The following is an 11801-nucleotide window of genomic DNA, read 5'->3' on the forward strand; positions in this document are numbered from 1 at the left end:
CTAATTCCCAGTCTGTATTTAAAATTTGCTTTTTTTTAAATGGTTTTTTTGGTTTGTTTGATGTTTTGTTTTCCAAAGCAAATGTGGCTTTTGCTAAAACACATTAAGGCTTTTCATTTTTCCTCTTCCTTTTAGTTTTTACTTGAGCTCTTTAGGATATTTATCCTAGGGGCACCTGAGTGGCTTAGTCGTTAAGCGTCTGCCTTTGGCTCATCAGGCTCCCTGCTCAGCAGAGAGACTGCTTCTCCCTCTCCCTCTGCCCTTTCTTGTATTCCCCTTCTCTCTACCTCTCTCTCATTGTCAAATAAATTCATTAAATTAATTTTTAAAAATAAAAAAGATATTTATTTTATACAATTGAAAATGGCTCTAGTTGGGACGCCTGGGTGGCTCAGTTGGCTAAGCATCTGTTCTGCTCAGGTCATGATCTCAGGGTCCTGGGATCAAGCTCTGTGTGGGGCTCCTTGCTCAGTGGGAAGTCAGCTTCTCCCTCTACCCCTCCCCCCTGCTTGTGCTCTCTCTCTCTCTCTCTCTCAAATAAATAAAATCTTCTAAAAAGAAAGAAAGAGAAAATGGTTCTAGTGCTATAGCTCCTGCTCTGCAAGCATTTTTTAGATTGCAGGAGAGAGAGAAAAGATCTTAGAGGGTTTGCTAACAAACTGCTTACCTCCACCCTGGGTTTTTTCAAGAGCAAGCAACCTCACCAGTGTCTCATGGTCAATCCTCACCAACTCAGACTAGAGACATAAACCTATGGATTCTATGCCATAGGTTCTAGCATATGTTTAATATTTAAATGTTCTATCATGTAAAATAAGCTAAAATTTGCTTATGGCTAACACAATAAAGTTCTTATTTGGCATTTTATACCAATATTGTTTTACATCTTTAATAAGAAAGTAAGAAGGATTGGTTATTTAATGTGACGAATTTTTTTTTTTTTAAGATTTTATTTATTTATTTGACAGACAGAGATCACAAGTAGGCAGAGAGAGAGAGAGAGGAGGAAGCAAGCTCGCTGCTGAGCAGAGAGCCCGATGCGGGACTCGATCCCAGGACTCTGAGATCATGACCTGAGCCGAAGGCAGAGGCCTTAACCCACTGAGCCACCCAGGCGCCCCCGACAAATATTTTCAAACTCTTCAGTAAACCATAAAAATGAGTCATACACACACACACACACACACACACACACACATATATGTATGTGTATATATATAGTATCCAAATAAAACCATCTGATTTATGGAAAATAGTATTTTTATAGTTCTGTTATTGATCGTAAACTAAGGATTCTTCTCTACAACTCTTTTCACAGTAAATGTGTGATTCAAAACATCACATTTTCATTAAAATAAATCTCTGGGACGCCTGGCTGTCTAGTCGGTAGAGCATGTGATTCTTGATCTCAGGGTTTAAAGTTCAGTCACCATGTTGGGTATAGAGATTACTTAAAGATAAAATCTTGAGGAGAAATTTTTTAAAAATAAAGTAAATCTCTCATATTTAGAAGATGTACCCCTTCCTAGTTTGAGTTTTATAGTTTTCTGATACAATGACCACACACCAGTTACTCCTGAAGGATAAAACAGTTTGCACTTTCAACTTTGAGAAGAAAATAAATGCATTTTAGAACATTTTTTATTCCAACGTACATTTCAAAAGTTATTCTACATTCCTGTATACCTATGTCTATTTTTAATTTAAAGGAACGGCCGAGAAGTGCAGTGGAACAACTCTGTTTGGCGGAAAGTACCCGACCGAGGATGACTGTGGAAGAGCAAATGGAAAGAATAAGGAGACATCAACAAGCATGCTTGAGGGAAAAGAAAAAAGGATTAAATGTTATTGGTGCTTTAGACCAGTCACCCTTACAGAGTCCTTCAGGTTTAAGGGATAATCCATTCAGGATAACCCAGGTAGATCTATTGCATTTAATCATTCTTCTCTGTAAATCTAATACCACTTGAATCAGGATAATGGATTTACATGATTGATGGGTTTTCAAAAATGTCTACAGTATGCTTATTTTATATTACTTAATTCCCATAAAAATAAGCTAAGACAGCTTAGTAAAATGGAAATAGCCCTGAGTTCAAAAAATCAGAGCTCTAGTACTTGTTGGATGTCCTCGTACCAGTTGTGGTCTCCCTCTTCTCTGCTGTAAATCAGATGACGATACAGCCCACCCCATCTACTTCACAGAGATACTAAGAAGATAAAAGTGCTTTCCACAAATGTGAAATGCCAAGATAGTCCCCAGTTCCCCCTCCAATAAAATGTATATTACTCTCTGTCCTAATTTAACATGACCTAAATTGTAGCGAGAGAGAACTTCTAAATAAAAGTCCTAAGTCTACTATTCATCACATCTAACCTCACCTTGTAAAATGATGCCATTGCATTTCTTAGGATTTGTTTGTTACCCTGATTCATATATACAGAGTTAAAAGACATGGGAAACTTTTTCAGTAGCTTCAGTCTGGTCTGTCTGTGTTAGCAGACTTGCATCAGCTAATAGTGTCTTTCTGTCCTCCTGGAAATCCCCTTTCCATCTGATCAAGAGCTGGTAGGCATTGCTACTAAAGACCCAGCAGATTAACAGTTGAATAATTACACATTCTCCAACTTACATAATGGATGCTTAAAAGAGATGAGGAAAAAAATGTGTGGAATACTGATATGTATATTTTTTTTCCCTCCGTTGGTTTTCATAAAGAAACCTTCTTGTGAGTGAGGATCAGCCTTTTTCAAAATTAACAGGTGCTATCTAAAAACTGTACATGACTTCGTAGTATGAATCTCTGCTATATGTCTTTTGGACAGACTCGAAGAAGGGATGATAACGTTAAGGAATTGGATACGGTCATTAGAGAAAATGATGTGAAGCCAAACCATGAAACTCCTGCAGCGGAAATTGTTCGACTAAAAGAAGCTGAACCTCAAAATACGGATTTCAGCAAAGAGGTAGCGAGATTATTTTAGAATAGATATTCCACGGGGGAGATTTTTGAACATTAGATCAAGGAATAAGGTTGAAAATAATTGTTTCATTTCATCACAGAGACGGCGAGTCTAAGTGAAATGATACGTTTTGTTTAACCTGAGTGATGTATTCAGCACATCAAAAAATGGGTTAATTGGACATTTAAAACATAATCAAGGCTAGAATAAATTACTCTTAACCCCAATTAAAGAATCTTATATCCCAGAGCTGCTGGCTGTTAGCAATGTGTATCATCCCTCCAGGCAAATAACTTTTTGTATCCCGTACTAAGAATGTTAATATTTTTCATATACTTGAATCTGAAGATGTATTTCAGTAACTATTTGACTGGATATCATTTTGTTAACGAACTTTTATTTTTTAATCATTTTTCTTCTTATTCTGTAGTTTAAAAAAACTGAGGACATTTTTTCCAAAACCCTTTTCAAACCTGAACCAAATGGAGTAAGTTCAGAGGAAGTGATGGATAAAGAGGGAAACAAGGAGAAAATGTCTGAGGATGTTCCATACAGGTAATGATTAGGGAAAGTGATAAAGGAATCGGTCCCAAAATGATACAACTCTTAAGGATGGTGTCAGAAAGTCTTGGATTCCCGTCCCAGCTTAGCAACTTGAGCAACTTACATAACCTCCCTTAAACTGCAGGTTCCTTACCTATAAAACTGGGGTAATAATAGTATCTGTATCACAAATGTGTTATGATGATTAAATAAGAAAACACAGGTATCCTGGGTGGCTCAGTGGGTTAAAGCCTCTGCCTTCGGCTCAGGTCATGATCTCAGGGTCCTGGGATCGAGGCCCGCATCGGGCTCTCTGCTCAGCAAGGAGCCTGCTTCCTCCTATCTCTCTCTCTGCCTACTTGTGATCTCTGTCAAATAAATAAATAAAAATCTTTAAAAAAAAAAAAAAAGAAAGAAAGAAAACACAGGTATAGCACTTAACCACTAAGCTTATTAGCACCTAGGAATTTGGTAAGGACCTTTAAAAAAACCTACCAAAACATGCATGTGCTGTATCAAAGTCAGACCCTCAGCACTGGCTGCATAATGGATCGAATAGACACTGATCAGAAATCCAAGGTATCTAGTGTGTTCCAAAAGCCACTGTGATTGGCTGTCTATTTTTTAGCTATGCTTCTTAACTGGCTTTCTTATGTGTATGTCCTCAGTCTCACCCTTCATTAGAAAAATTACCAGAGCTGGAAAGAGAATTGCTGGGATTTAACATTTTTCAGAATGACTTTATTTCTCCAATGAAGAGCAAGATTGAGTTTGAAAAACTTTTAGCAGTCACTGACAAGAGGAAAACCTGCTGTTTTGTTAATAGGTGTAGATTAAAACTCATCTAGTATGTTAAAAATCTGAGTTTCATGACCCAACAACAACAAAAAAATAGTTTGTTGGCCACTTTGGACAATGCTAAGGAATTGACTTCTTATTCCTACACCTGGTACATAAAGGCAAAGAATCAAGTGTTTATCTTGCCTTTCCCAAATAAACTGCAACCAAAAAGTTTTTGAGGCGATATTTTTCGTTACAGAAGAATTTCATTCAGTAAGAAATGAAAGACTTCGAATATCACTGTTTTGCTAACCCTAAAGAAATAAAGGATTTGAATAAAATTCCTTCATGGCCAGAAAAGCAGACAGTCTGGCAGGGCAGTTTATAATAAGTAAATCCAGAAACCTTGAACTCACTGATCTTTTTTAACATCACGGAAAGAAACAACCTGTTCGAACCCCACCTAATGAAATAATTACCTTTCCCCAAAAATCCTTAATTCTGATCATGCCCTCAGAGTCCTTTTCAGATTATTAAAAATAAGAGGAATATAATCAGCAAAATACAGAATGTGGTAAACTCTGTAAGATGGAGAAACCAGGTTGTTTCACATAAGTGGCAAAGAACAAAAAGAATGTGTGGGGTGGGGTATTTTAGAGTAAAGTTAACTTTAAGATACTTGTCAGGCAAATACAATACACAGACTTGAGATCTGCTTGAAACCAGTAACTCTAAAATGCTGTTATGAGGCAATCAAGAAAATTTGAGCACTGACTGGATATTTGATGACATTAAGCTATTATAAATACAAACTGAAATGTTTACAGATCACATGGTATGTCTGGAATCTACTAATAATTTGGGGAGTGGGAGACTGGGAGTTAGGTGAAACAATATTGCTAAAATACGGATTACCTGAGTGCATGGGCTTCATGTATCATTTGCTCTCATTTTTTTATGTTTACAGATTTCTATTAGGGAGAAGAAAAGCGATTCATTACAAGCAAAATGTTAGTAGTTACTAATTATAAATGGGGGCATCTTTTGTATGTGGTTAAACATTTTCATAATGACAAATTGGAAGAAAAAGTTTTATTGTAGTCTGTTAATACCAGATTTTAAAATTCCAATCTATTTCCATAGCCCCCAGGATGAGACGCAGATCACAAATCATAAAACAGAAAGTCACCCTGAAGAAAATATAAAGGACAATATTCATGAGCAGGAAGAAACTGTTGCTTCTTACGAACAAACTCCTGAGGCTTCTAGAGGAAATCAAACGATGGCAGGTAGATACTACACATTTCATACTTTTCTCACTGGGGTGCCCTCTGAACCTCTGAATTTATTTTCGCCTCCCCACATGCCCCTTCAGGAAAGATGTTACTGGGAAGGATGGAAAGTGGACCTCAGCCTAGATCCACAGTCTGTCCTGGCTTGGGGATCACTTCCTTCTCTCTTTCTCACTCTCTCTTCATCTTAACCTTAACTCGTATACCATAAATTTTTTCTACTAAGATGTTCCACAACTTGGAAAACGACCTGTTTCTCTGAGGCTGGATTCTCAGAATAGTCACAAACCTACCACTTTGGGAACTGTAGAAGATTTAATACCTAAACTAGTAGAATGGGTTTGTTTAGCTGATGCTATAATCCACATCTGGGTTCTTCTTTGAGAGAAGATCAGGATCCATAGCACGTCAGAAGGTGCGGCTCCTGGGTGGCTCAGTTCATAAACAACTCACCCTTGATCATGATCTCAGGGTTGTGAGGTCAAGGGTTGTGAATCTGAGCCTCCTGTCAGGCTCCACGCTGGCACTGGAGCCGGCTTGATTCTCCTTCTCTGTCTGCCCCTCCTCTCAGCCCCCCGCCCTCTCTAAAAACAATAATCAATTAAAAAATAAAATAATAAAAATGTCTGTGTTACTTTCAGGGATTTTGTTTGTTTGTTTGTTTTTACAGATTTGATTTTTTTTTTCCTTTATGATATTTGGCAAGGGATGCCAGATATGGGGACTCATACAGCCAGTGCATATTATCCACATTGCTTCTCATAGTCCATAAGCCAAAACCATTCTTAATAATCCTCCATCCTGGGCGCCTGGGTGGCTCAGTGGGTTAAGCCGCTGCCTTCGGCTCAGGTCATGATCTCAGGGTCCTGGGATCGAGTCCCGCATCGGGCTCTCTGCTCAGCAGGGAGCCTGCTTCCCTCTCTCTCTCTCTGCCTGCCACTCCGTCTACTTGTGATTTCTCTCTGTCAAATAAATAAATAAAATCTTTAAAAAAAAAAAATAAAAATAATCCTCCATCCTGGGGCCCTGGGTGGCTCAATCAGTTAGGCGTCTGCCTTCAGTTCAGGTTATGAGCCCAGGGTCCTGAGATGGAGCCCCACTCAGGATCCCAATTCAGCAGGGAGCCTGCTTCTCCCCCTGCTCATGCATGCTCTCTGTCTTTGCTGTCTCTTAAATAAATAAAATCTTTAAAAAATAATAATAATCCTTCCTTTCGCCCTCCTCCTCATCATTTTGCTGAAGGGCAAATACAGTGAAATTCAAGTAATTTGGGACTGTTAAGAAGGACGTGGGATTCTGGCAGTATTCTCTATATCATTCATATATATATATATATATATATATATAACATGCAGATCTATGTGATAAGTCATGTTTCCTTTAACAGATAGAAAGCACTGTCCTGTCTTTTGCTGCTATCATTTATAAGGCATTATACATGGAAATTGTCACTTTTTTTTTTTTTTTTTAATTGTCACTGACCACTTTGTTTCTGTTTTGGCCGTTATCTGCATAAAGTGTGTGGAGTATTAACATCACAACATTTAAACTGTTGATGGTATTTAGCTGCATGAACTATAAAGGCCTTTAAAAGTGAGACCCAAGAGCGCCTGGCTGGCTCAGTTGGTAGAACATGGGACTCTCGATCTAAGGGTTGTGAGTTCAGGCCCCATGTTAGGCAGAGCTTACTTTTTTAAAAAATAATTAATTAATTTTTTTAAAAAGTGAGACCCACCAGGAGTGATTCATAGATGGACACCTAAAAATTAACCTCAAAGCCAGAAAAAGGGGGTAGATGACAGCAAGAATTTTCTTTTCCAATTTTGTTGAGGTATAATTGACATATAACATTGTATGCAGTGTTTAGGTATAGGAGGAAGAAGAATTATTAGTCTTCAAGAGACATTTTGTGCTAAATAATCAGTTGTCAATTTAGAAAATAGCAGAACCCAGATAGAACTTCAATTCCTTCCTGAAATATGTTCTTATTTTATGGGATCACAACATCAGGATTTCCTTCTGCAGATGTGTCCTAAAGATGTTTATCTTCTCGCATTCTCTCCATGTGTTTTAGCGAAAAGTCTGTCCCCATCTCCTGAGTCCTCAGCATCGCCCGTTCCAGCCACTCAGCCGCAGCTCACGGAAGGATCCCATTTCATGTGTGTGTAGTCTCAGAAAAAGTACGTCAGTTCCTTTTGCATTTGTGCTTGAACTTCAGAGTTTTTAACTTGAGTTTTATTCACTCGTTGGTTCGGTGAACAAAAACAGATTAATTCTGGACTGTGTGTTAGGGATCATTGGCAGAGCAAGGAGGCTCTGCATTTGAGCCTTGGGCAGTCAGTCAGATCTCCAGCCTCAGCCCTTCTAGTGATTTGCTACGTGACAGCATGTTCTGTGTCTCCGATTTCATCGTCCATAAAAACAGCCAAACGAAGAGGGGATGGCCTGTGCCAAGAGAAACCTCACGGTGTTCTGCAGCTGTGCTCCCACATAGCATTCCTTTCCATAGTCGGATCTGAGAGTTCTGTGGAAGCGATTATGAGTTGATCGAGTAATGTTTTTTACGGTTCGTGCAGCATGTCTCCCGCAGTGGGAGTCTGTTAATTATTTTAAAGGACAAAGGAGTGTTTGTGGCTCGGCCAACTACATGGAATATCAGAATCATTAATATCTATCAGAAAGTTTTTTAAATAATTAATTTTTTTAAGTAAGGAAGATCCCTACTGAAAAAAGCTGTGTTGGGAGCAGGGGGAAAGAGGAAACCTTACTTGAACATTGTTCCTTAGGCCATAGTTTAAGAATTGAGAATAATTTCCTTAGATCTTGTAACAATTTTATAGACAAATGCTAAATTTTACTTGCAGTTTTGTACTTACAGGTATATACGCTTTTTTACTTTTCAAGAAAACTGAGATGGGAGCTCTTTATGCTTTTTTCTGCATTTTTTTATACCATCGACCAGACCTAGTAATATTGTATGCTTTAGGGTTAACACCAGTTTCTATTGAACAATTATAAGCAGCAGAAATACATGGAGATAATACAAACATTATTGCTAACATGTTCTTTGACTTTTAGATTCTCAAGATCAATTAGTACAAATACTAAATTGACTTAAGTTTACCCAGCAGTGCTTATTTTCTAGAGTCTTCTTCCATTCATACCTTTTTGTAGCAACTATAACCTGCATCCTTTTGTTCATCCAAAAGGACTGTTCTGTCTGTTCTGTCATATTTGTAACTTTTATTTGAGATTATGTCTACACACAGCCTAGAAGAGGCCTTTGTTGGTTGTCATTTGGTATTTATGCAGGACTGACATCCTTTGTAGAGTTACAAACAACCTGTTTGTTACTGTCTTACCTATGTCTCGCCTCTGTCACTCATGCCTTTAAACTTTTAACTTACTATGTCTTGAAGTGACAGTTGCCGCTGGTGACAGAATCACACCAGAATAGGAATAGTCAGCATACTTATTTGATTCCTCTTGTGCAAAGAGTTGATAGATGGCCTCTGTCCATCTTAGTGGAGAAGTGTACGTTAAAATCCAGTCTCGTTATCTTTTGGTTCAATAAACAGGTTACCATTCTTTGTACACAGACCAATGATAATAAAGAATGCCGTCTGACAGTCAAGAGTATGTACAGTTAAAGCTCAAGTACATTTCCAGGTTCCTTGACTTGTTATTCTTGGATTTTGTTTCATTTTTGCTTTCACCCTTAAGAGCCAGTGGCATTCCATACTGTAATGGGGTCCAGTTATTGCCAGCTGTTTTCTAGGCTTCTGGCCCGTAGCCATGGTGAACAGCTAGTGGCCCTCAAACCGGCGTTTCTTTATGTCATCTCACTGTGTGTTTATCATCTCGCTGACTGTGTCGTTCTGGCAGGACTTGGGAAACGTTCATAAACGACGCTGCTCTGTGGGCAGCTTAACACATTATTACATATTTTATCAAAGTTATGCAAATCTTTGCTCATTCTGTTGATATTCAGCCGCAAATTTGGCTACTTTCTTTTATTCTGAATTGTGTTACTTAATTACATTCTTGCTTTGTGAATTAAACCTATGAAATGACAGGAAAGTGTCCTTCCATTGTATCATGTCTTCGGATTTTCGTGGCCATGCTCGTCAGTTTCATTGTTATAAAACATCGCCCTCAGTTACTTTAGGAAATGGTCACTCATTAGCTTTGCAGGTGTCAAAGTAATTTTCCCTGTCTTTATTTTTCAGCTATACTGACTTCTGCTGAAACCATTCAAAGCTAAGGACATGGACCTTCAGCAATGTGAGAAGATATTGTACAGTATATTTTAAATCTATGAAATTCATAGTTCTGATGCTTTTGGCCACAGAGCATCATTTTATCACTTCTGGAAAATGTTTATTCCAAACAGCTTTAATGGCTCATATGTACACTCCATAATCTCAAGGTGGTTGTTCTGACACCAGCTTGCTGCTATGATTTCAGAGCACATAAGTAAAGGTGCTTTTTTAATGTGCAGTCTACAGCCAGAGCTTAACTTAGTTGCTGATTTCCAGATTTTGATGTTTCTAAAGTTTAGGTGGATTTATATTTCTTTTTGCTTTTTCAGTACACAAATTTAATTATTATTTCCAATGAAGCTTGTTTTCCTTTTTTTTTTTCCTTCCCATTTTGGCTACTGCAATGCTTTGTTTCACACTTGATTTGTAAAAATTTTATATATATATTTAAGATGTGCCATTTTATTATTGCTAAGTGAAGTACGTCCTGTTTTCTGCTATAATTATTTCTCAGTCAGATTGCAATGTCAGCAGTTACTGCCACACTCTTGTCAGCTTAAACACAAATGTTACCGCTTACTCTTTCTTAAAAATACAATTTAAAATGTAGGCATTTTGAAGTACTGGGCTTATACTTCAATTGAGATAGATATGTACAGCAATAAGCAGGTTTTCAAATCCAGTACTTAGTTTGTGTACAAATGTAATTATGTTCATTGTGTATATATTATACAATGAGCACATGTAAGTATCAAAGGCTACTTACTATTGTTTAAATGCAAATGTTCATATCTCATTTCTTTTTTATCATGTTAAATAAATGTTGATGTTCTTAAATCACTTGTGTTAGAATTTTTGCTCTTCCCATCTAAAGTGGAAAGTATGTGGGGCGCCTGGCTGGCTCAGTCAGTAGAGCATGTGACTCTTGATCTCAGGGGTGTGGGTTCAAGCCCCACATTGAGTGTAGAGATTACTTGAGAAAAAAGAATCTTTAAAAAATTAATCGAATTAAATGGGAAGTCTGAGACTTAAGGGACTTCTCGGTGAAACGATAGTCTGTTAATCTTACCATTGTAGACAACATCATAAAAAGACCTTTTCCGCCACCCAGTTCGTCTCTCCTGTGAGAGCTCAAGGAACTTGAGGCGCAGGGAGATAAATTGACTGGGCCATAGTCATTGTTATATTTAATGACAGAATTTGGACCAGAACATGGGTTTTTTTTCACATTTCCTCGGAGGCCATCAGCTGAACACCACTAGGCAGGTTTCATTTTGTGAAGTTTTCTACACTTATTTCTGTTTGTTTCTGTGTTGTGGAAACTAGCTTCAAACATCTGCTTTCTCCACTCGGTGGATTGGGCTTGAAGAAGGGTGTGTGGAGCAGAGGGTTATTTCTCAGATGGGGGAACTAGAAACTGTTTCATCATCAGAAGTAGGACCCTCAGAGATCATTTTCTCTTACAATACATTATTCGCAGATGTTCACGCTCTTCAGAATCAATTACATTTCTTCCTCTATAAGCTTTTGTTCATGCTATATATTGTTCCCAGAGTACAAGGAAATTTGATGCTTTTGGATTCCCATATGAAATAGCTGAAACTAAATTGGCAATGGTCAGTCTCTTTTTTTTCCCCATGCTATAGTAAAGAGGATTTAAATTTAATTCAAAATGCAGATACATAAAAATTTATCGGCTCCAAACAGAAACAAAATGAAATGCAAATAAATACAGTCTATGTTGTTGGAAGTGAATGAGAAGAGAGGTTAAGATGGAAGGAGAGGGTTCAGCTCTCTGTATCCATATAAACGCGTTTACACATACTGCTTTTCTCTGAAGACATCATGCCAAAGTCTTCCAAAGGAAGTAGGCTACAGATTATTATTTCCCTCTAGTCACCATAACGGTCATTGTTACCGATCTTCCAGTCAGGGTGCTTGGTGGGAGAATGACTGTTGT

The 11801-nt window shown here is 37.9% G+C and overlaps 1 protein-coding gene across 20 annotated transcripts in view; it reads left to right on the plus strand.

Moving 5' to 3' along the window:
• PLEKHA5 (pleckstrin homology domain containing A5) overlaps positions 1-10678 on the plus strand; it is a 237755-nt gene extending 227077 nt beyond the window's left edge. For all 20 annotated transcript variants that reach the window (XM_044227409.1, XM_044227411.1, XM_044227414.1 and 17 more), the window contains 6 exons: positions 1710-1919; positions 2827-2967; positions 3395-3519; positions 5431-5576; positions 7654-7759; positions 9809-10678. In XM_044227409.1, coding sequence (XP_044083344.1) covers positions 1710-1919; positions 2827-2967; positions 3395-3519; positions 5431-5576; positions 7654-7748 — 717 coding nt within the window. In that variant the 3' untranslated portion in view covers positions 7749-7759; positions 9809-10678. The remainder of the gene's footprint in view (positions 1-1709; positions 1920-2826; positions 2968-3394; positions 3520-5430; positions 5577-7653; positions 7760-9808) is intronic.
• Positions 10679-11801: the final 1123 nt, after the last annotated feature.

Source organism: Neovison vison, chromosome 12, assembly GCF_020171115.1.
Source record: "Neovison vison isolate M4711 chromosome 12, ASM_NN_V1, whole genome shotgun sequence".
Classification (NCBI taxonomy): domain Eukaryota; kingdom Metazoa; phylum Chordata; class Mammalia; order Carnivora; family Mustelidae; genus Neogale; species Neogale vison.